The sequence below is a fragment of the Anguilla rostrata genome, chromosome 2, assembly GCF_018555375.3.
Source record: "Anguilla rostrata isolate EN2019 chromosome 2, ASM1855537v3, whole genome shotgun sequence".
Lineage (NCBI taxonomy): Eukaryota > Metazoa > Chordata > Actinopteri > Anguilliformes > Anguillidae > Anguilla > Anguilla rostrata.
This window is the reverse complement of record NC_057934.1, coordinates 44,149,338-44,175,353: the sequence shown is the minus strand read 5'-3', so window position 1 is coordinate 44,175,353 and position 26,016 is coordinate 44,149,338. Positions and strand designations below refer to the sequence as shown.

General features: G+C 38.3%; 1 protein-coding gene across 5 annotated transcripts in view; it reads right to left on the bottom strand.

Moving 5' to 3' along the window:
• Window positions 1-26,016, bottom strand: part of axin1 (axin 1) — a 52,632-nt gene that overhangs the window by 19,469 nt on the left and 7,147 nt on the right. The window contains exons 1-3 of one of the 5 annotated variants that reach the window (XM_064322448.1): window positions 22,581-22,820; window positions 17,544-18,512; window positions 5-145 (exon numbers count right to left, since the gene is read on the bottom strand). In XM_064322448.1, coding sequence (XP_064178518.1) covers window positions 5-145; window positions 17,544-18,418 — 1,016 coding nt within the window. In that variant the 5' untranslated portion in view covers window positions 18,419-18,512; window positions 22,581-22,820. Of the gene's footprint in view, window positions 1-4; window positions 146-17,543; window positions 18,513-21,315; window positions 22,227-22,580; window positions 22,821-26,016 lie in introns of those variants that run through there. The other 4 variants (XM_064322445.1, XM_064322449.1, XM_064322447.1 and 1 more) reach the window with 4 other exon arrangements.

The window sequence follows — 26,016 nt, the reverse complement described above, 5'->3', positions numbered from 1 at the left end:
GTACACGCTGCTGTCCGTCAGCGAGAGGGTGTCCGCGTCGCTGGACATGCTCTGCTGCTCGCTGTCGTTGGCGCTGGTGGCGGGGGCCAGGGCGTACCCGGTGTTCACGTAGTAAGGGTTGATGGGCTCCCTCCATGACGACTGTCTGTAATCGACAACAATCGAATATCAGTTGTCATGCAAGTGTACCACATGATAAATACGCTAGGTCAAAAGGAGGCATTTCACATGTATCTTTCTAATAGGGAGAGAACTGAAATGCTGCATTGATATCACTTAGAAGGTATACATCAGTTTCATCCATTTTTGCTACACAATTCTTGATGTCTGAAATGTACTGGAAAATAAAACTGCTTCGTGAGCTCAAACAGAGGAAGACATATGTACAGGAGAAGCATGTTACAGATAAAAGCACAGTCTTTCAGTCAGAATGAATGGCCTTTATAGTTTAGCACAAAATCCCAGTGGATTTCTCTCGCAGCCCTGATATCACCAAAACTGACTTCTTTCACAAGTGAACGTCTACTGAAGGTGGGGAACTTCAATTAATTGCTCTTTTCAGTATCTGAGAGGGTTCCTCGATTGACTTAAAATCCCAGAACAGCTGAAACGGCATCTTTTCATGAATTATAGATCTTGATCGGATTTTGTTCTCTTCATGCCAGAAAAACAACCCTTGAGAATCTGCCAACCCCTGAGAACCCCTTCTTTCTGACCACTGCCTGAGTGCAGTCTTTCTGCCAAAAGGTTAAATCCACCATTTGTAAGTGTCAATCAATATCACTCAGTTAAAACAGAAATAATCATTCAACATGCCGTAGAGGCAAATGAAATCAAGATTAAAATAATCACAATCTACATCGATTTTTCTGAAAATATTCTAATTAGGAAAGTGAAGAGTGAAATGCTACCTGCCAAATTCCCAATCCCAACAAATCATGATTGATGGTCTACTCTCATACCATTGAGAAATATCGATAATGAATATTCCCTTCCATCAACCACCATTGTTGACATATTTGCAGTTACAATAAATGCTCTCATCTGGGGAGATGACAAGTTTACCATCAGTAACGTTTTCGCATACTGGCATATCTGGTTGGATAAGTGGTGATCTTTTCAATGCAAAATAGCCAAGTCTAGGAACATGGCATGTATTCCTGGCTGAACTCACGCACGCGACTGTTTTTCCTCAATCAGTGAGGCAAGTCTGCTAGTTAGCTAGTTGGGTACATTTGCATTTGATTTATCCTGTTTCTTAGCAAGACAGAGCAGAAAGGCACTGAACTGGCAAACGTGCTTTGTCTTTATTTTTGGCAGAAAGTAACAGCGGAAAAAACTTCAGATGTAATTTACATAGCAACAGCATCGACAGCGGTCAAATGACATCAGTGGCGATTCAGAACACTACCAAACTACCAAAGATATAAATCCATTCTGTAATGGGACTTTTGCAATACATCGAGGGAGTAACATAAAAACAGTCTGCCACCGGCCATAAGAGAGGCCGTTCCACTTTGAACCTGCCAAATTTAAACTTGGGTTTAAATATGAGAGAAAGAATCTCATAGCACGGATAACAACAGAGAAATATAGGCTAACTATAAATAATGCACATTACAAATTTTGCAGTATACATGAAATACATAACCAATAAAAAATACTTTTACCAGCACCTGCCATGTTTTTGTTCTATGGTACAAATACAGCCATGGTTTACACAGTTTTACGTTTATATGCTCTTTACTCTTACGGCTTTTGATTGTATGAATGTCGTACGTGCTCTTACACTGTGTTTTTTGTCCTTGATGCCCTCATGTTGAATTTCATTTTGCCCTTACTGCCTTTCAATTTGGCCTTGGTGCCTCATAAAATTGTGCCTTTACTTTAAGACCAAAGTGTCCTTCCCCTAAAAATAATTTAATTTAAGCCCTGGCTAATGTTAACGTTCCTGTGTACTAGTTAGCGACTGTTGGGTGGCTAACGTTAGCAAGATTAACTGTCATTTTATTTAACAAAATAAAATTTGCTCAGCTAATACAGTGCATCCATAAAGTGGCATTGTTAATTAGATTAAATGAGGTCTCTTGTGATGCTGCTACACTTCTGTTTCTGCATTTCTAAAATTGATTTTACATGGCAGGACATCAGTGCAGACATCAAGAGTGCACAGCTGTATAGCTGCCACTTTACAAACGGCAAAAGGGCAATTCAGTGTCGCAGTTGGTTCATCATGAAAACTGCTTTAGGTTATTGTGATGAAGAGCCCCAATGTGGTGACTTTCTAGCAGAGCATGTTTAATTCTGTTACAACAGACAGCAGAAAATGCCTTTAGAACATCCAGTTACATGAAATTCTTCTAAACCCTCAGTGGTGGAGGGCAAGAGACCAAACAGCCAGGCACGCCAGAGCTACGTCAAATGGCTGCTAAAAATTGCAGTAACCCCCCTCTTTCTCTCATGTTGATGGATACAGCATCCTATGTAGTGTTACTCTATCCTCCTTTTGATGCCAATTCATTTTAGTGCAATCTTCAGAACCTCAGTCCACAGTAACCACGCAAATTTAGAAAGCCTGCCTATGGACACCCACAAAAACTTGACTTGAAAAGAAGGGAAGACTAAACTGTAATGCTCCATGGCGTGTGAAATAACCCCAATGCACACAGATGATGTAAGTAGGCAAGTCAGATAAATTTCACAGCACACGTGGATCCGCTGCTTATTCGCCCGTTACACAATTTACACAACATAAAGGAAACCGAATTCAGAGCAAATATGCAAACGTTCAAGATATCTATGGTGAAACCTTAAAATGAGTCATAAGGGACAAGCAGTTCTGTGTGGCTTCAAACCGCTTACTGTCTCACAAGCCCATGGTCAACAGGAACTGCTAGGTTGTTCTCACTGCAAATGAAGTTCATTTGTCAGTGGTTGCTCATTCAGTCAAGTTTTTGATAATGAAAAGCACTTTCTTAACCTTCACAAATTTACAAGATGCTAATCAGTTGACTAGTCAGTCATCTTAGCTAGCTAGTTAATACATCTTACTAGTTACAGTAGTTCACAAACAGGTATTTGAAAATAAATTTTCAGATACCTTTAATTTACAGACTGTTGAAAAGTATGCAACATTTTAAGGAAGTAAGAGTATACTAGGTATAAAGGTAGAAATTCAGTGAACCTGATGTATAATTATCAATTAAGTTTAGAGTAACTGATATTTTACTGAAAGTCAAACGTCCTCAGGAACCAATAATTAAATAAAACATTGTTTTGTCAATGAATTTTCTCTTTTACTTTCAACTTAGAGATGGTGTCATTGGTAGGGTCACCAGTTTGTCCCTCACACCCACAGGGATTTAAACTAGTATTTCAATGAGTATCCTCCCAGGAACCCTGTAGGCACTCAAACAGTACAGTCAAGTAGCCTAATTAATATCACAACTTAGTGGCTGTGACATTTACAGAAACAACTAGTTGACCTAATATAGGGAGTATGGACAGACCAAATTCACAATACAAAAAGCATGTCTATAAGTGAACGAGTACAACAGTATCCAAGAGTCATTTCTAAGCATTGCTGTCAATCATTGTTTGTACCAAATTAGTAGTAATATTTTTATCAACATAGATGATTGGGGTGTTATCATCAGGATAACTGTATGACATGTGGATAGACGAAAAGCCCATCAACGTCTTGCTGGTGGAGGAAGCACGTGCGAGAAAGTAAGCACGGACAGACTGCTGGCCTGGGCCATAAGGTGCGTTTCATTAGTCAAAGGCAGTTCTTTTAAGACGGTCCATTTAGTCTGTTGAATATTTAGGTCATATAATTGCGGGCAGGCCACAACAATATTAGCTTATTCACATTTTGCAGAACGTCGCCCAAATGCATATCTCGAGGGTACCCTCAACCCATTGCAGCACGCATACAGCAACATTACATTACATCCAATGACAGCACAGTGCAGCTGTCCATGCCCGTCTTACAGAGCTCACGACCCCATGGACGGTTCACTGACACTTCAACATGTCCAGTCCTTGCAAGTAGCTCATTATCTTCATGAGACTTTGTGGTCGATGGTTCAAAATTTAAATAATCATTTCAATACCAATCGTTGAATGGCATGGCTTGACTTCAACATGGTATTCACAGTGAATAAGTAGGCTAAATGGTCACATACCAGATATAAAATGGTAGCTCTTTAGTGAAGATACAGACAGTGGAAGTTTAGTCTACGTGTTTGCCATCCAGACTGCAATATGCAAGATACTGAAAGACACATCAACAAATTCATTTACCGTCCTTATTTCCCCAGAGGAATATACGAAAGTGGCAGCCAACATTTTAATTATCATAACTGAACAACTGCTTGCGTGCTAATTTGTAATATAGATAGTAAAAGTGTTTAGAGACAAAAAATATATACAAATCAAGAATTAAAAATAGTTACAGAAGAAATATAATTCAGTCATTGTGAGCAGACTGTGAGCCAGGAGAGTGTACCACTTGCTTCCATTTCAAGCTTCTTTTTTTGAGGTGGGGGGGACTGACGCATTTATAATTGTTCCCAAAACATAATGATTTTCTAGACTACGCCGTCATCAATAAAAAAAAAAAAAGAAAAAGAAATAGTTGAAACTTTTCCCAGAAACAATGTGGCAGCTTTGGAATTCCCACTGCCTCTTTCACTTCCTAACGTTCCACTGCCACGTCAGATCAAAGGCGGCACCATATGCACTGGCTTTGTACATTGGAGACCACACACAATGCCGCCTCAGACTCACAGTGGGGTGGATATCCATAAACTGCAAATGAACTCAAGACATCCACCGAGGGACTGCGTAAACTGCAGGGACAATCCACACTGAGGTCATGTTTAATACCTGATCTTCCCATTAGTGGCAAGCCTCACCCCTACGGGGACACTTGAATCATGAAGTAAGCCTATTATTTAATGCTTCACATTTTAAAGTTGCTTGAAACTTATTAAATCTCAACCGCATGGACCTAAAGGTAAAAGGGGCAGGGGAAAAAAGTTGAGTGACTTCGCAACATGCGTATGCCAAAAATAAATGCACTATAGGCCTTCACACTCATTTGCCGTAGTAGAGCATTAACACTGGAAGAACATGAGAATGTCAAAGGTGATATAAAGGTAAATGTTGACCCTCTAATATCTATCCACGATACGGAAACCACAGTGAAGCAGTCTTCTGAAATTTCCAGCTCAACAAATCACATTTCCAATAGAAATAAATGTGCAACTGTACATACTACCCTTCTCAAACAGCACTTACTGAATTTAAGCATAATTTCCTAGGTTTGTCCATGAAACGGGACAAAAAAACCTCCTTTTGCCCAAAGTCAATTGTCATTTGTCTTCAAGCCCATTTCTACCAGGATCACCACCTCAGCTCTAATCTGTGCCAGATAAACGGACTAAAGCACATTTAGACATACACCACAGAGATGTTCAATTCCAAAATCTCCACAAGGACATAAGCACAAGCATGATTTTCAGGACCAGTACCAAGAGCCACTATTCAGCCAAATAGGCTGCTTGCAGATTCTTGACCTACAGAATAGTTAAGGTTTGCTATATAAGTACTGGGAAACCACCCGACAGCTGCCAACAAATTATTCCAACCAACAAATTTAACTAAGAAAACAACAAACAATAAACGCTAACAAACAGAATCAACAAAACAAAAAGAAGTACCTTAAGTACAAATTCTAGAAAGGACAAATGAACATAATATAATCTCTACTTTAGACAATTAATTTGCTTCATAGATAGTTCAGCAGGGAAAGTACAAGCAGACATAAGCACAACCCTACACATAGAATTATAGTCTACAATAGGCCTATATTAAAAAGAAGAATAACCAACTTAACTCATTGTACTTCAAGAATATATTTCATAGGATTCCAATTGTTCTTAACCGGGTTTTTTTTTTTGTTTTTTTTTTTAATACATCTTAGGAGCATAGTATTAGTATTCATTAGGAAATACATTTTCATTTGTTAAGCTAAGTTTAGCACTTGTATTCTTCAAAGATCAAAAAGGGCAATGGCCCTGGCTGTGTGTGAGTCTCTGAACTCCCAGTGCCTTGTGCGATTTGAAATCTACATTAATTAGCTGTGTGGTTAAATTGAACATGACATACGAGACCCATCTGAGCTCCAAATGTCTTTCACAAAGCAAAACTGTGAAATGGTATCTTGCACCGAATAGAGATACCCTGCTGTTCCGCAGGCACATTCGGCTGGACAGACTGCTGGAGACAACAGTCCAGCAAAATTTATTTGATAAGGCCATGTTAACTCAAATCGTCTACAGCAGGAAATGGCTGATTGTGCAGTGCAATAAATGTTTTTTAGTACGATTTCTTTTGTTCTCAAACAGTCATTTCTCAGCCTGTTGTCATTTCTGAGAATGCTATAATGATGGTCAGATGCAGTTTCAGTTTGACTTCTCAGAGTACAGCACAGCCTCTCTTAATCTGTGGCATTTCATTTGAAATTCGAGATGATAAACAGAATGACACACCTTCATTTGGTCAATGGAATCGTATGCACTCCAGAACAGACTTTAGCAGCAGTCTAATGCTTTTGGTTTACTTTCTAGTTCTATAGAAGCCTAAAATTGCAGCTATCAGTAGACAATGCACAGACACACAGTTTATATACTACTTTAACCAAGTACACTGTGCTTACTTGTGCAAAACGCATAGATGATAAAAGGTGACTTAAGCATTGCATTTTTCCAACAAGTTATGCGTCTTGCAATCACGTAGTTCTGCATGTTTAAATGGACTGACATTTTTTGCAGCCAGTATGTTGCACCACAAAGTCCTTAATCAACTATTCTACAAGGTAGCTTCATACATGTTTTATGCTAAATAAAATCAAGATTCAATTTTTACAGATCAGAATGTGGATAAATTATGCATGCACTTATTCAAAAACAACTGACTCCCTAAAATATTATCCTTCACAAGTTGGCTGTGACAATGCAGGGGAATCTTTTTTCCCCTTGAAGGTTTTGACCAGTTAACAAAGGGTCTTCATTCCTAAAGCTAAAAGCAGGTCTGCAGCTTCAATCACAATGAAAATACACCATTATAGCTACCACATTCTGAATCTTAATGAAATGTCACACTACACAATTTTCTAAGTTCAAGTATTACCTAATATTAATTTGCAATCAGCAATTTCACCTCAAGTGCCACAAAGCATTATAACCAGATTCACTTTAATGGCTCCTGTTTTCACATTTTTTTAAAAACCAGGCTTACTTTGTAGAATGCAAACTGTGCTCAACAATTAATCTTCAGGGCTGGGGGCTGATCACATTCCTGACACTTGTTTTCATCGCGACCAATAAAACCTCAACATTTATTTCTGAAAAACTAGCCTTACAGCCAAACACCTCTTACGTGAATAAAAATTAGAATGGACAGGCAAAAAAACAACAAAACTTGCCAATCCAGTAAGGTACAATTGAGGTAATACTGAAGATAAAACAAAACTTCAGTGTACTAAATTCTCCCTTCCAAATGCTCCCAAAAATTAAAGGGTCACCAAGTAAAGGTTTTTATTCCCTAAGCTGTAAACAAGCAGAATTTCATAAAAAGGACAGTCCAAAAGAAATTAAAATAAAATCTGCAGTTTGGGGGGGGGGGGGCATGACCTTCCATAGACCTTGATTAATGTGAACATACGCAGCTTGGTACTAAACGCAGGGATGTGCTCGCCTCTGCATTCCTCTTCACCTGGAGATAGGAGATTCATTGCCTCCACTGCTAAATGACTTCCAAATGGCCACCTCAGGGGCACTGACAGGAAAAGGTTCATTCTATCTAAGCTCAGGACCTTCGGCGTAGCTTGTGATCACCATCGGTGCAGGAAAGAAGCGATCGGCCTCAGGATTAAGGAAGGGCTGTCAACATTCCTTCTAAAAAAACACAAACGATCGAATATATATCACAATTTTAAATGTTTCATTACATGCCAGAATTTGACCAACTCTCAGGTCGTGTGAATTGCGTATTATGTCCACAACACGGCAAATCAATACAAAGAGAAACAATACTAGCATAGGTACATTTAATTTGAACATAAATATGAATGCAGTCAAGTTGGAAGAAAAAAAAACACATTAACATGAACATTCAAGATGGCTTTTAAGATAAACATACATAACACTTTTACAATCATTTTGTTTAAATAAAATTTAGGCACCCAAATTCGAGAAGTGGGACTAAAAAGAATTTTGAACTGGCCAGGCAGCTGACATAAGTGGCATGCAAGTACGCATGCAAGGCAAAAAGATTAAAATGCAACAATTTTATGTTCTAATATAAAGAGAGGTAGTGTTAAAATGCTAGGTTTACTTTTGGTTTAACGCAACCCAAGCCGAAAGGAGGGACAGCTGCAATAAAGACACACTGCAATTTCTTTCCTTCACATTCAAATATCAATTTTCAAGCTCAAATTTAAATTTAAATAGCATTAAAAAATCAACCCATTGTTTGACAGCCCTAGATTACAGCAGCCTTTCCCTGAATATACCTATGAAATTATCCAGAATGTTCCTACGGCTTACACAGGAAAACAGATAGGCAGGCTGGCACATTAAACTGTAAGGACTCCCAGCAAGATGGATCATAAATGGAGAGAAATTTTTAATATTCTTTTTTCCATATTCCACATATGAATTGCATTACGGGCAATAAACACTCATATTTACGTAACAAGGACAACGTGCTAGGTGAGGTAATCTGATTGTGCATATAACAATATTCATATTCATATAACAATACACACATAGGCCTACATCTCGATCTGAATCGGTAAGTTGTGTACTAGGGGTGTGCAGAGACGTCTTATCTGTATCTGTATCTGTTCAACCAACAAAATTATCTGTATCTGTATTCATATAGAAGACGGGAAGTGGGCGTGGTTTATACCGGAAGTCACGTTAAATCGGGCAAACGTTATAGGCTATATTCTAACCTAATATTCATTGGCAATGCAATTGTTGTGCCTTCAAAGCATCAAATTGATTTAATATTGGCATATAATTAATTATGAAATATATTTCCACATCCTCATACTGTACTTTTCATCTCTCTCTCTCTTTTCATTTTCAACTAAACTAAGTTTTATGAACTGTCGGAACCCCCCCCCCGCGGGGGACATTGAACAATCAGAAACTGAAAAAAAAATGTTTTATAAATCGAAAGATTCTGTTTACCATTTACAGTAAAGATAAGGCCAATAGAAAAATATCCTTCAGTTGAAGGAGATAATCTTAAATTCCAATGATGCTGGTTATGCGTTTCTTGATGTATTAAGGTTACTGCAGTTCGCTAGAGAAACGTGAATTAGGCTACTACTATACAACAGTAAATACATAACAGTAATACATGAACTTTTTTGCCTGTTTTTTTTTCCCTACTGAACTACGTTTGGATAAACTGCAAACCAGCCTTGGTGGCAACTGTTACCAGGAAAATCTGGACTGGATTTTGTGTTCATTTGATAACCAAGACCTAGCTACATGATACATACAGCATGTTACATCTTAAACGGATGAATATTGACTGAAATACAAAGTAAAACGTCGGGTTTATCAATATTTCGACTGGGTTTTTTTTAAATGGGGGAAATTAACACATACAGCTAGAAACAACAGGTTATAAGCTTTATTTTGATGTAGCCTACCTATATGGTTACATTTATATTTATAGATTTTTATAGATTTAATCAGCTGAAAGTGAAATATTCTTCCATTCTTCCGTTTGGGCATATTATTTTACCGTTGTCAAGCAAAACTCTGGTTGGTAGTTCTATTTGGACCGTCGTTATGCAAAAACTCTGGTTGGTAGTTCTATTTGTACCGTTGTTAAGCAAAAACCTCTGATTGTTAATTATATGAAAACAATGATTCTATCAAGAAAAAATAGTTCCTTCTCGTTTCATACCATACAATTAATTTATACCACGTATACTATACATTTTTTGTCGTTACATTATTTAATAAAACTGCATGAAAACATAAGTCAATCAAATTCATCTCCCTAGCACAGTCTTGCTTTTTAAATGGTGTGGTCGCGGAGTGTAGACGCAACGTCTTTCTAAGACCCTTTGAAACGGGTTTTGAATGCCAGCTCGCTCTATGATAGGTTCGCCGTCACGAGGCAGCTGCTATGTGCCGGAATTCCAGATACTCTCTCTCTCTGCCCGTGTAACGTTAGATAGAGGCTATGAGAACTTGACATGGAGCTGACTTTTTTTTCCCCCCGAATCCGAATAATAACGAGCAACTTTGGATAGAAGAATATAGAATATCTGTTTCCATCGCATTATTCGTGCTTTCCCGAATACAGTATTCGGAATCGGATACATCCCTATTGTGTACACACACACACACACAAACACACACACAGCCTATATCTCATTACCATGTGTCAAACTGAAGGAAAAAGTGCTCAGTGTCTGAAATAAAGCATATTGCCTTTTGTTATACACCCACCCAAGCTTCTTAATTTTTTTTCTCCTCAAACAATGGAGCTTCAGTTATGCAGTGCATATAAAATATTAAAACATGCCTCGCTACCAAAACATGTCCCAAGCTTTTAAATCCATGCATGACTGGAAGATTTTCACATCTCACATTTTAGATATCACGGCTCACCTGAAGTGGGCTTTCAAAAGGACACATTTGTATCCAAAATTACCTTCACAACTGGAACTGACACAGAATATCAAAGTGAATGCATTTACAGAGAGAGGAGAAATTTCTCACAATTAAACAAAGATGATGAGAGCAGTGCAATTCAGTGAGGTTACTGTGGCATTACTAACCCAGTTATTCGGGAAACAAGTAGGCCTACAGGAGGGAAACTGTTGGTAAAACTGAAGGAAGGGGTCCCTGCTTTGAGTGGGTCAGTGATGTTTCTACCATCAGCGGTGATCAAATAATAAGTTCATGCGCTAGTCCTCAGGCCCAACTAGCAGCTAAATCCAGCAGCCCAGCCCACATAGGCCTGCATCCTGCTCAGGATTGTACATACGCTACACATTCATCAAATAAATGACATCAAAAAAAGCCCCCAGCTTTATCGCAGTTTTGTAGTTTGGAACAAAATAATAGCTCTCTCAGGCACACAGATTATCACCAACTTTGAATCCTCATAAGTGGACCAATTACGTAGGCTAGGATTGTGCCCGGGACAGAGTCCAGCCTGTGCTTGTGGCAAGTGTCTTTACCAACAGAGGCACTGATGAACCAGCTGCATATTTTATCAATGATTTCTGCACTATGAGCCCAGGAGAATGATTACCACTTTTCCGGCCATCCTGCTACACTTCCGACAGCTCCTGCCTTTGGACAGGGGCCAACTGGATTTGCCAGTCATAAACAGTGACAGTCATAAACAAGGACAAATGAAGGAATGAGCCGGGTCCGCAGTTCACTCATTACACCGTTTCCACAGGCAACTCGGCGCCTTTCGCAGAGATAGCAATGCGAGAAAAAGATGACGGACCAGCCTGCATGTTTCCCTGCAATGCGTGCTAGCACTGGCTGTTTCCAAGCCCGAGAATAAAGTGCACCAAACAAATACACTTGGCAGACTTTTGATTAAAAGTGTGAGCAGCAGACCTGTTCACACCTGTTATGGTGAAGGCAGTTTAAATGTTGCCGTTTGCATCCTTACTCTTTTTTTTTCCAAAACATACCTGCTTTTAAATTTTTAGCAAACATGTAAAATGGCATTTGACTCACAGCAGCAATTAAACTGCCACACAGACCCAACGGCAGTCAGCAGTAGCCGAAACACGTCAACGTAGACTATCAAGAAGACTAATTAACAAAAAGAAAGTTGTGCATATTTGGTGAGTGATGGCTTTTTTTGATACATACAATTGCCATTTTTTGTCTTAGAACCCAAATAACGGTTTGACTGTACTAACACACAGAAAACGTACTATCAAACATGAAATGCCAGTATGACACGGAGTGGACGAGACGGAACCTTAAAGAACCTGTGACTCAGACTCATTATGCATGTCATGTTACATAAAATACATGCATAAAACACACCTTAATATTTCTTTTCACCTGGATCAAGCAAGACTTCAAATGATCAACCTGCAAGCATTGACGTGATTTCTTTCTCTTTTCCAAACAGTTGGAATACTGTTTATAAGGGACATTCATAAATGGTAAATATAAAATGTGATGTTGCAAATACACAGTTATCCAGAATTTCATTAGCAACCTGCTGCTGACATTATTGGCACAGTAAAAATTGAGAATGCTTAACCACAGTGCACCTGCATATCACATTTGTGGCAAGTCATTTCAGTGTAGAGGGACTGTATTTAGCCCAAAGGGAGATTTATAATACAGCCTATTAGGCTGAAGTCACAAATGTAGTTCAGTATCAGACGGACCTAAAAGCAATTAAACTCTATTACAACTGGCAAGCTAACACTTTCTTCCCTAGAAGCAAGCATCCGAACACCTTAGTCCGATGAACATACCCCGAATAAGCCAGTATCCCGGTAATAAGTAACCATCAAAAGACACATCATGAGGATATTCCTCTTTTAAATAGAATATGGAGTGATGCCAATGCCTTATCTGAAAATAAAGCTCCTAGAGTGATAAACTTAAACATAAAATTTTGGGTCATTATTCATTTGCTAGCTAGCCATCATGGTTCACAAAAAAACTAAAACTTACACTATGGGAGAAATGGTAAGACAATGCAAATACAAAAGTATGCATCTCTACTTAAAATAGTCACACCACCAGCGGACTTATTTTCAAATAGCTGTTCCAAAGGAATGAAAAAATATCAATAAGACTTACCCATTTTTAAATCATTACTAAATTTTTATAGTTTAGATTTCTAAACAGTAAACATTACCACCCTACGTATGTGTTATCAAACCAGGAATTCAATAAAGTATCACACCCTTTTTTTTTTCTTTTTACTATCTTTTCCCCAATGTTATTGAAAGAACCAGAAATATTGAATGCATTCCTTTAACTAATTAAAACAATGTAATGTGAGGTAGTTACAGAATATCAAGTGAGGGAAGAGAGCAAACTTTCATTAAAATTTGAAAATGCGCTCATTCTGTGAACTTGAGCTGGTCTGCAGGAACATTAATGAAGCAAGCGGACTGAGGAATTTGGAGACCATTTTGAATTCATGCAGCATTTTCTTCCTTCTGGATGAAGAAGACTACGTCATTTGCCTTTGCAGACAAACTACTTCAGCACCTGTCTTAGGAGGAGGAAGACTACAATACCACCTGCCTTTAGAATACACAGATAACTATACCATACTGGGAGCACATAGAGCGATTATTTTCCAAGAAGATAATCCAGTGGTAGCATATTTTGGAGAAATAAGACAGCCTAGAGACAACCAGCAATGTCACCTAACACAGTAACATTGAGTAACATATCAAACCTAATTTAGAAGATGCGTTTTGGATTCTAGGTGCTTTCGCATTCGGCATGCAAGTTCCTCTGCGTGCGTCATCACATTAGAATACTTGGCGGGATCGTCACACCTGACAGCACCGGTGGAAAAGAGCATACAGAGGAGCAATTACAGAACACAAACACATTGAATTAATATTGCTACAAAAATTCCATTGTCAATAGGTAACAAACCTCAAAAATGTAATATAAAAAATTGAGGATTGACAATTTAGAATGCCAGAAAAAATGAACCGTGCGCGTCACAAAGTCTCAGTTTTTTGATTGCTTGACATTGCTAAATATCGATTCTGTACTAAATATCTAAACTACATGATTCAAAGATCCACGATATAATAACACGATTTAGACAGGCTTCTGTGTTGACGACTACTGCATTAAAGCCTGTTGTAGGTGTTGGCGGAGGTTGCATTAATGCAGGATTTTCTAGAAAAAATTAAAAACAGAACAAATGTGTGTTCTGAAAATGCAGGTGCATTGACTGTGACATTCAATTTAATTTTTTTTTAATAACTTTGCTTGCTGCTATTCAAATCATCTCATCCATATACAAAACAAACCTACGTGTGGTGGATGGGTGGAGGAGATGTGTAGGGGATCAGTGTCTTTGGCACTGCTTTTCAAGGTTAGATAGACCTTGTATCGTGTATTCAGAACCATGGATGGTGCATTTCATGTCCTCATACAACAATATGCGAAAGTCTTCCCTGCCTATGCTCAATTCACCTTGATTGCCATAGCCCTGCTGCTGTCAAGTGTTCCAGCTGAAAGGAGGTTCAGCGGTCATAATCAAATCCTGAACAAGACACACTCCTGCCTCCATAGCGATCACATGGGGAATATTTAATGAAGCGCAATTAGAATTTCACAGGCTAACTTTCATAAATACTTTGAAATAATTTGGGCTTTTGCCCAATCGAATTTCGTCCAATTGAAAAAAATTCCAAGAGTTACCCTGCTAACCCCTGAACTCTGCTCAGTGAAATTCTCCCTGGAAGAACACGGTTTTTTCATGGCTCATAATGAGGCAGTACTTAATTGTGATCAAATGATCAGATTTTCCACATCTTGTTAGTAATGCGAATTATATTTCTGACAGCCAGTATTGATGAGATGGCGACTATAATGTCTTTTCACCTGCTCCTCCGCGCAAACTCGCTTTCTAAAAACACTGGTTATTGTACGGGCCATATCTGGAAAGTAGAAAAATTACACTGACATGATGCAATTTAGGAAACTTCTTAGAAAATACTGGACATGCTTGGGTGCAAAAGAAAACAAGATGTAGGCTACCTGCCCGACAGCATTGAACTCAGAGTGACATCTAACCATGCACTCCATGCATACCACACTGTGGCTTCGCATTCTTCTTTGGTTGCACCTTTCCGGATTCATTGTGCTGATTACGATACAGTGCCGCTTCGCAGTAATGCCACCATTGCAGTTACAAATGACAGAAATAAACCAAGTGCAGCGCTTGTATTTAAAAGATTTTTTGGGCCGACATGGGTCAGAATTTTGTGGAGGCGGCGCAAAATTCAACCGAGGCCTCCAAATTCTCTACGCAGGAAAAACACTATAGAAGCTCATGAAAACTTACATGGGGCACCGATAAATAGGAGGACTCTGGATTTTGACATGGAGCTTTACATATTTCATTCAGGTGTCAAAAGAAGTAAAGTGCTAGAGTGTTTCAGAAAGGTACGACCAGAAAGAACAGAGTGGAATCTGTTGCGTACAGAAACACCACTTGTTTTCAAGGCTAACCTTCGTTTGACACATTAGCACTGGTTATGTTTAGCACATAAGTTCATAGCGGTTATTATTTTATTTATTAATAGAAAGCTTTACAAAGGAAAAATTTGATAGAAAATTTCCCTTTTTAACTGACAGCATTACATTGGCAAAGTTATTGTGGTATTGATCAGTAATTGCATTATTTAAAATATTAGAGGACACGTTGTAATACACAGCAAGCAGGGTACTACGTTACTCTACTGCTCCTAAATTATTTATCCAGTTAGCAATGAAATTTAGCATCAAATTTCAAATACATGGACCTAAAATGGGAGCAGTGCAGAGCCCTGAAGTCTGATTTATTCATTTGTAATGTTACAGAAGTACTATTAAAAGTCTGTTTGTTTACAATGCAGGTAAAATTGGTCAAAATGCACATTCATGCACTGCATTTTTAAATGTAGAAGTCTTGCCACATAAACTGTTTCTGGTTGGACTAAATCATTTAAATTAAATCAGCCCTTTTTTTGAGATGGAGAGCACTGAGATGAAATTATTTGAGAACCTCTACCAAACACAACACACGACGCAACACAGGATTTTTATCTTCAGAAAATAATCAAGGGGATGGTATATATAGGCTACACAAAAAAACTAATCACTGCTTTTGAGAGGAATACTACCATGTCTTTAACCGACGTAGCGTAAATCTTTTTCTAAGAGAATAAGGTAATTTGAGGACATACAAATCTGCACACCTCAATCACTGCACTACTACTAAATGCCAGTAGCAAATACCAAGCATATTTCTTTGAAATACAGGGGAGCTAAATCAACCTACTACTCTACACATCTCCTGGCTAACAGTATAAAAAAACAGATCAAGATTTAACATGTAAAGCATGGAACATCAAAAAATATTATAAAAATATAAAAAAAATAAGCAAACATTCCTACGCTATCAGTTGTCCAAAGCCTCGTAATCTTTTGCAACATCCTGGATTTCTATACCAGCCTCAAAAGACTACAGAAGATGTATGCTGTCAAACACAAAAATCCTATTTTCACTGAAGAGGTGAATTTGGTTCCAGCATATTCAAGCCATTCATTTTACAGCACGTCTTCAAATAATTCCCTGTTTCTCCGAAAGAAAACCATACTTAATTACTATTTTTTACACTGCAGAGCTGCAACCAGGCTGGCTTGTCCAGTTTAGGTTTGGGTGGCTTGCATTAGGCCTATATTTTTTGTTGAGCAGAATGAGCAATAATTAAACCGACAAAGATTACAGACATCAAGCGAGCTGCGGATGGAGTTAACAAGCTAAAGACCAAGGAGCTAAAATAAAGCAGCGCACTTGCTGATAATTTTACTTGCTTTCAAAATAAGGAAATTCAAACTCAAGAGTAAAATGGTCAGAACCCTGCATAACCTAAGCTACTGCTTTCTCAGAGAAATCAGAGGTTTGCAATATTACCAGCCATGACACAAAACCGCCCAAATACAATATAATAGTCAATAGCTCAGATTTTTTGATAATTCAACTGAAAAACAATCATGCGTGAGCTTAAGCTCTAGGTCATGACTTTTGAAACTACAACTGAAGCAGGCTCTCTGCATTCAAGTACAATATAGGACAGCGAATAGTTCCTTTGGACAGTTCATGTTCAGAGGATGATGTCACAATTACATCAACGGTTCTGTATCTTCATAAAATTTGCATAAGCATGGTACAATTAACATTTCAACCCGACTGAGATCACTACTGGCTTTCTGAGACAAACATTTCACTCTGTTGTCCTGTAGGAGGACAAAAATTCCATTACCTTCACACCACAGTTAAACCAAGGTTCTCTATTAAACGGCTCAAAAGAGAAATCATGTTGAGCTTTTCTCAGAGAAACCTTTATTCCACTTTAAAAGCTTGCCTTTCACAGAACACCTGCAAGGGTAACACAAAGACCTTGTGGTTCTGCCTTCTAATAAAAGGCAAGCAGTTTCTCTGAAGCAGCAACAGAGTGCTTCAGAGTCACGGATAGTTAAGAGTGATGGTATCATGACAAACACTGCATCCTCCTCCTTTTCAGCCACCTGTGTTCCAATGCAGATATTCTTCTGAACCCAATGCAATGTTAATCTTCAGGAAACTATGAAATAATAAGGCAGGGTAAAATATTCCTTCCTCTCCGACTAAACCTGTGTAGCTTTGGATTTGGACAGCGAGCTTAAACATTTTTGAGTAGAGAGAATCCAATGCGATTTAGGGCTTACCTGTACTCCCGGCTGTCCTGGTATCTCTTGTTAGTAGCCGCCCTCTGTGGGGCGGTCTCCATCAGCAGCTTCTGGGTAAGCCGGTTGGTGGGAGTTGGGTCACACTCCAGCTGTTCATCTGGCTCCTGGTCACACTTCCATTCTTCGTCCTCATTCAACGTCGGTAAATATCCAGGCAAAACCTTCCCGTTCCCCGATGCGGAACTCTGGTCACTGTACAACTTGGGGCTCTCCCCACCTGTCCTGGTGTATTCCAAATAAATGTCTGACTTGAGAAACACCGGGTAAGTGTTCTCCTCCATCATAGTCTGAATTTCTGTCTGAGCCTGGTCAAACATAGCGGGATCGATGTGCAGCTTCATCACGCAGTCCTTGATGAAGCTTTTAGTGGCTGGCTTGATCTGTCTTGACACAATCCCATTGTTGTCCAGGATGTATTTTTTGTAAATAGCTTTCGCCAATTTCAGTTTCTTCTCCTCGTTGCACTCGTTCGCCTCCAGCTTCCGGAAGCCGCTGCATGCGAACCAGAAGTCCAAAAGGTCCGCGCAGTCCTCCTGCTTGAGGAAAGTCCTGAACAAGTGGATCCCATCTTGGTCGTCCAGGAGGGAGTGCAGCGACTCGGCCCACTTCAAATAGGGCGGAGTAGGAGAGGCACTTCCCTCAGGCTCGTAGCCCAGGTCCAGGTCCGGTCGCCGAGGCGTGGCTGTGGAGGCCTCACTCTTAAGGCTCTCACACTTGACCGAGTAGAAGCTGTGGTTATACTGCCGCACATCACTGGACACCAGCTCTCCCTCCTCCCCAGGGACTGGGGGTCTAGGAGCATCTTCAGTGAAGTTGCCCCCCAGATCCACTGGGTACTTCTCTCTCCCACTCATTGTCACAATGTCCACTTTCCCAGTCCCAGTACGGCAAAATTTTCAATACAATTAAATCCAGACTTCTACTTGTGCCGCTGCCAAAGAATTCCTCCTGAAAGAGGAAAAATAATAATAATTAAAAACACCCAATAAGATCAAATCTATTTTAAACTTGCACCAGAAAAATGATACATTATGCTTAGGATATCAATGTAAATTAACATGTAGTCAGACTTAAAAGATTTAAATGGAAGACATTTCAGAACACAAGCATTCTATCTACAGGGTACGTCTGGCATCAAACACAAAGACACACCCACAGATGCAAGAGATTCTAATGAAACAAAGTAAGATGGAAGATTACCATTATTAAGCAACATTACAAAACCTGTATCAAGATATAAGCCGTGTTTTCATATACGATATGAGAAACATTTATATAACTTAAGAATTATTAAACATAACTAAATACCTCAAGAATCAAAAACAATTTATCACACTTATGTTATATGTTCATATTCTGACAAGAGTAAATACTACTGTCTATTTCCCAAGAGCAATACAGGTTTCAGTTATCTAAACAAACTTAAATTACACCTTCCCAGCAGCACCACCGAACAGTTTCCATGTTATCAATAAAAGCCTATTACGATTACATTGAAGCTGCAGGGCCTTGTTTTTGATTGGTTGTCAACACCCAATAAATAAATGGTGATGTTTTTTGTAGGAAGCACTTCACGTGGCCTAAGTTTGAAGGATCACTAATGCATCTAAGATTAAAGAAAGAAAAAAACAGCAGTTACCCAGCATTAAAAAAAATAAATATCACCAATTATCATTATGGTTTATTGCCCAGCCCTACTTGCAATAAAGAAATCTCCATACTAAATGCATAAATCATATCGCACCAATATTTGCACTGTTTCCACTGCCGTTTAATGTAGTCCAGCTGGAGCTTTTCACATCAACAATATCACAGTTTAGCAGAGATGGTGAAACCATTTCAATCGGTTATGGATCCACTTACAATGAGTAACAGAACTGCAGTAAAAAAGGATGACCCCTGCGGATGGGTTCCAGAGGGATTACTTCAGTATATCAGGTGTCTGCTTTCAGTGTCGCATCAACATGTAGCCATTGTGTTTGTGTGATGTTGGCCGCACATTACAACTGTGAACCAGATTCCAGATTTCCTGGTTCCAGTACCCCTGATTCAGGGACAAGGAAGCCACACAACAGACTATTTTATTTACATTCTGAAATGAACTGACACAAACTTCAATATTTAGTTGCTGCTCAGGCACTGTTTTTTGTCTGACGCGTACTCAAGCAGTTGTTGAACCCAGTGAAAGGATCCCCTGCGTGAAAATTAACACCTAAAATATGCACTGGAGGGATTTCCAGCTACAATTCCAAATGGAAACATGCATGTCAGCTTTGCTTTCACCCCTGTGGAGAATGCTATTTAAAATCTTTAGACGTATTAAGCAGTCATCTAGCTAGAGCTTGCAAATAAGAATTGACCATTTCCAAGGTTAAGAAAAGATCACCGCAATCTACCATGACTGTGACGGTGCAACAGTGAATGCAGACACACTGACTGATAGCATCAACATGACCTTGGTTAAAATACTTTAGGGCAATGAGAAAGCATGTAGAGGGACTGTGGACAGGGGATGCTGTAAAAGAAAAATGACTGTACACATCTAAATGCTACTTTAAAAGATCGGTGTAGAGTTTATGCAGTTTCCTGATGCCTTGTGGTGTGAAGTCAAGCATTCCGTTCTGGAAAGCTTGCGTGTGAGCACCATAAAATGGAAGGGAGAGGGGCAGACATAAAAAAGGATCAAACAAGTTTCCTGTTACTTATCCGTCTCACACTAAAACTCTCACACAGTAAATTTTATGTCCACTGAGATGCAAAACAGTGTGGCAATGAGGTGAAAATAAAACGGGACTTTGCGCCAGACTTTTAAATTTGCGCTTAAGGAACTTTAAATGATCTCTGTAGCATAAAATACTCATGATTTAAACGCAGTACAAATAAACCACTTACATGCCATTTATCATCTTTGTTGAGAATAACTTCACTGTTGCTACAATCTTAACAATGTGCCATGGATACGTGTAAAACATGGGAAAAAATAATTCCAAGCTCTAATTGTTACTTTTTTGTTACTGAGCACAGTTTCAAAGTGTTTATTAATAATAATAATAATTTAGTGTCTCAAAAGAATCATGAGATACAAAGACTATAGTTTAAAATGTTCTAAAGCATAGTAAAATGAAAAGGAACAATAATTAACACACTCAAATTAAAATACAAAATGGATCAGAAATACTACTATTCTTTCAATCTGTGTTTAAGTTTAAATATTTCACCAGGTGTTCTGTAGGAAATGGTCATTCACTTTCACCCAACTGGAGGCATGTTGTCAAATAAAAGCAAAGCATGATTTATGCAACTACTTTATAATTCTACAAAACATCAAATGTAAAAACAAAAAGCTTATCAAAAGCATTAATGCCTAAAGCCTTTCAAATTCATGTAATCATCTGCAACCCTTGGCATTTATCTGTATTTTTGAAAGTAGCCGATTTAATATCAGTTGATTTAACGATACTACCTGGACATGCAGCAGTTAATTTAGCAAAGTGAAATAACACTGCAAAATGATTGAAAGAATCGACAACGCTGGCGGAAGGGGGTACTTTGTTATCCGCCAGTGCATCTTCAAAGCAACATAGTTGTAGAATAGGCAACTACATAACATTAACGTACTTTGGAAGACTTTAGACACACTGCGTATGAATCACAACAAAATTAGGTGGTCAACTGGTTAGCTTACTAAAAAAAAGTATATATATATATATATATATATTGGCTAGATAGGTTTTGTTACAGTCTAACTTACCATTGTCATTACGTTTCAACATCCTGAGTGAGCCTGTTGTGTTGTCAATAAAGCATTCAAATTATCCAGCAAAATAGATATTTTGTAAAGGTTAAATTTGCACTATTCTAGACAAGCTACGAGGTTGCATTAGGAAAATGACAGAGACAATATTTTGTTAGATGTACTAGTTATATATGCAGATAAAACAAGTAACTATCTGATTAACAAATCAATACCAGTGTCTATGAGTGCTGCCTGTCTGTAAATGTACCTAAAGCACGCTGTAATTACTCGATACTTTGACTTAACTTGGCTGGCAAGCTAGCTACTTTTGAATATTATCGAGTTCAACACGCATCTGTGCTGTTTTTCTCGACCCAAAAGAAACGATATAGTCTACGAAAATACCGTAACTATAGCGAGCAAATAGTGCTATACTTCCGACTATCAAGCATGCCAAATCACATACCGAATGTTCAACTTTATCACATAGGGCTGGTGAGTAAATTATCCTGTTTGTTACATGTTTTAAAACAACCGCGAAATGATTTCTTCAACTTGGAGAGCCAACCAGCTAGCTGGCTAACTTTAGCAAGCTGGCTACCTGCAGTCACAGAGCCTTTCGGCTTCTCCACATAATCGTGCTACATAAGCTAACAAGCAAGCTAGCTACACAGGGCCGGGTTGTTAGCTAACGTTAACAGCACTAGCAAGTTATATTCGTATAGCTAACGGTATAAAGACTAGCAAGCTAGCTATATGTTGATCAAGCACACGAACAGTATTAGCTCATTTTCATCGCATGCACTTCTAGCGATCTATTCATATACACCGATCGATTTATTTTAGCAAACCAAGCGTTTTCGTTGCTTCCTACTAGCTAGCTAGCTACTAGTATAACACCCCCCTTCGCTACCCTCCCGATTGCTTTGAAGTGAGCCCCACATTGCATTCATGTCTTGGCCTCTTGGAGTCTCAGCAGCAGAAACGGATGGGGGAGGGGAAGCAGAAACAAACTCCACACAGCCAGGCCCTTCCTTCAGCAGACCGACAAGTACACAACTTTATAGTTCACATTATTTAGTCCACAGAGTACTACAATATGCGAAATAACCATCGATAATATGCACTGGCCTTAGATCATACGGTTCTTCGATCGATCAAACCTCACGGCCCAAATCCATTCGATCTAGAATTTGAATCAAACACAGCAAAGCGAGGGCACATTTCATCCTTGACTACCGCAATCCTAAACCCCGTGCTGGAAAAGTTTCATACTGTACCTCTGAAAGCCTGCTCCCCGTTTTCGAGTGCATCGGGGATCCTGGCGTTTACAGTTTACCGTGAATCGTGTCATAAGGACGAGTTACAAGAGTTTAAAAATAACAAAGAAAACAATCCGTTCTCCTCCACCTCCCCATGGCTGTCTCTCACTCTCTTATTCCGAGTCGGTGTCTGTGAGTGTGTGCATGTATGTGTGTAGAATAAGAGGTGCTCAGCAGCGCCGCATGCGTTAGAAAAAAACACTGCAACCTGGGAAAACAGGAACGCCTTGACGCGGAGCAGTAAGGCACTGCTTGTTTCTCCAAAATAACCTGAAAGCCATTCTGTTTAGAGAGGTCACGGTACTACTCAATAAATACAATACTGAAATGTGGAGGTACCCATCGATCCGGACAGAAGATAATAGTAATATCCGTTTAATTATTTAAAGTCTTTTTAGGAGGAATACTACAGCATAATGCCTGTCCTCAGCAATAACGCAGCACAAATACTGCAAACCACACAATTCAGTGTGAGTGGTAGTTATATATCCCAATGCACAGGCATTTCATAGTATGTTATTCCCTTAAGTGATCATTTCAGATCATTTCAGCGCAGTGCACACAGTTATTTCTTATGAAAAAAAATCTTAGAAAAGAAACAAGTTATACATTAAACAAACATAAAATCACAAATTGCTATATCAAAAGGAAATTAGGTCAGGAAATTAAGTCAGTAAGGAAATTACCATTAAGTCAATATTAAAATTAAGAACATATTTTAAAAGTATTTAAATTTTAGGTCTTTGGTTTTTCCTCAGCAAGTGACACCCCTTTGATCCAGAACACTTTGTGGATTATTAAATCCTTATAAAAATGTTTTTAGGTTTTATAAAACATAGTAGATCTAAACTTTGGAAGGAAACTTTAACATACCTAACAGAAATACCACAGATATTTATTCAAATGTAAATATATGAATATGCCTCCCAATTATAAATTGCCATCAGAACTATGAGAGATAAGTACTTGAAAAATGGACACCGATGTAAAACCTTTGTATAGATTCAATCTGCCTTACAGTAATAAAAATGCTAAAAGTGCTTCCATTATTTTTCAGGATGTACTGTTAAATTGATATCCCATGTACACAGGGACAACCCGACATGTACATATTGCAACGTATTATATGCATACATTTCACACATGCACACACACACAATATGAAATAACATTATCAATAGATTTATTTTACTATTGTTTATAGTAATAATATTTGGCACAAAACTGGTATGGCGCCTATTCTGTGTGGACAGTATCATGATGCTAATTATTTTTGCAGTGGAAAAACTACACTGAAAAGATCAGAGTGAAATCCCTACATAAATGTCACCTCTTAAAACTGTTACATACAGATACTACTTATTTCACTAATTAGATTTTTTGATTGTTTAAATATACTGCACTAAATCTGCTAAAACTACATCTATAATAAGTGCAAACCCAAAAACACGCATTTAGAAATACACAGCAATTGCCATTGTAGATTTTTAAAGCAAGGATACACACAATACAAATAGTTCCCTGGGCATTGTGTATCATACCACAGCTTTCTAATGTTCCACTAAATAAGAATTTTATAGAACTTGGGTGCTAAATGACATTTCCTGTCTTGTACCGAGGGTACTATTAGTATTGTTCGTGTCTTTGATGCAAGACAGGAAATGCCATTAAGGCCCCTCGTCGTGTAAAATTCTTATTTAGAGGACTATTAGAAAGCCCTTGTATGATACACAATACCCAGGTTGTACAGTGAAATATACCACAGTATCCAATTACTTACCCCCTCCCTAGACCTCTACATGTGGAACTAAACCTCACCTGATTCTCTCCACCCATTTCTGTAATCTGAATTCATGGTCTTCTTTCTAAATTTCAAGACATTCAAAGATGACACAAACAGTGTGGAATATCCATCATTTCTAACTAATGGAAAGACTTTCAGCTTTTCGAAAGGGAGGATACACTTTGCAAATAATTTTCCAGAGATGTATCACTGTATAAATACAGACTGCAGTATGAATCGTATTAATGAAAACTGAAGTCACTATTATAAAAGCGGTTTCTCGAAGGATGCTAGAATTTTTCTTCACACAGATGCTTCTTGGCTCAAGTGTGTGCAGCATATGGCACAGCTTTCACAGAGACATACAAGTGCTAGAGAGCAATACCAAGTATGTCAGCCTGCACCTCTAACATGGGAGGACAAAATGAGCTTTGTCATTTGTCACAATCACCCCAGCAGCACAGAACTGTAATTCACACCATTTCAAAATTCAATCTCAACATGATAACCTATGACAAATCCAATGCGTATCTATAGACACAATCTCTTCAAAATTCATCCAATTTAAAAACCTCATATTTTAGGTAATATGAGCAATAAATAACCTCATGGATATATTTTCTAATTTAAAATCATTTTAATGGTATGAAACCTGGGTGGTCTGAATATAACAACTGACAAATAACAGTCACTAGACCAGAGTGTACTTAGGGACTAAGCATATCCTGACATACCTTGGTTATCCGAAAACAATACTACACGTCAATTGCTTGGGTCTAAACATTGGTGACATATTTGAAATAAATTGGAATCAGGAGCCAGTACAAATAGTTAAAACTAGGATAGCATAATACTGTCATCACCCAGCCACAAACCATTTTTTTCTAGAAGCAATGGTTGCACATAACCATGCAGCTTCGCACAATGTGCACATTCAAACTTAATTTTGCATTTAAATCAATAACAACTTATCAGGCACGAGAGGCTCATTCAAAAACACAGGGCATATCTGTTGAAAATGACCTGACACTGCACCACAAGCAACAACATAACAGTCTGTACAAAATATAACTATGCAGTGATATGCAGTTACAAAAAGATTGGTTACTGATTTTTCACAATCTACAAAAAATAAATAATTGAATACAATATTATTCTGTCATAAATTTACTACAATGGCACTCTTTTGCTTTTACAATCCATAGTAATTAACAATTTTGTTTCCATTATGGGAAGCCTAAATCTATTACATTTGCAGGGGAAAACAACATACTAAAATTTACTATATATTTCATTATATATAGGCCAATCACATATTTCTTTATATATTTATAAATAGACAGAAGTAGCCTATAAAACCACACTAACAGTGGGTAGCACGAAACGATTTATCAATACGAGTGGCAACAATATGGCAAAACACGAAACGCAATATAAATGTTACTTCAGTAGATTAAGAAGTATAGTAAACAGTAATAAACTAAAGGTGTAAAACTTACTTCCATAATCATAACTAGTACGAACAAAAGCATTTTTAGCTGTAGCCATTTGAAATGCTATATATCAAAGGTCAAACTGACGATTGTTTCAAGTCTTTTTACAATAAGATGC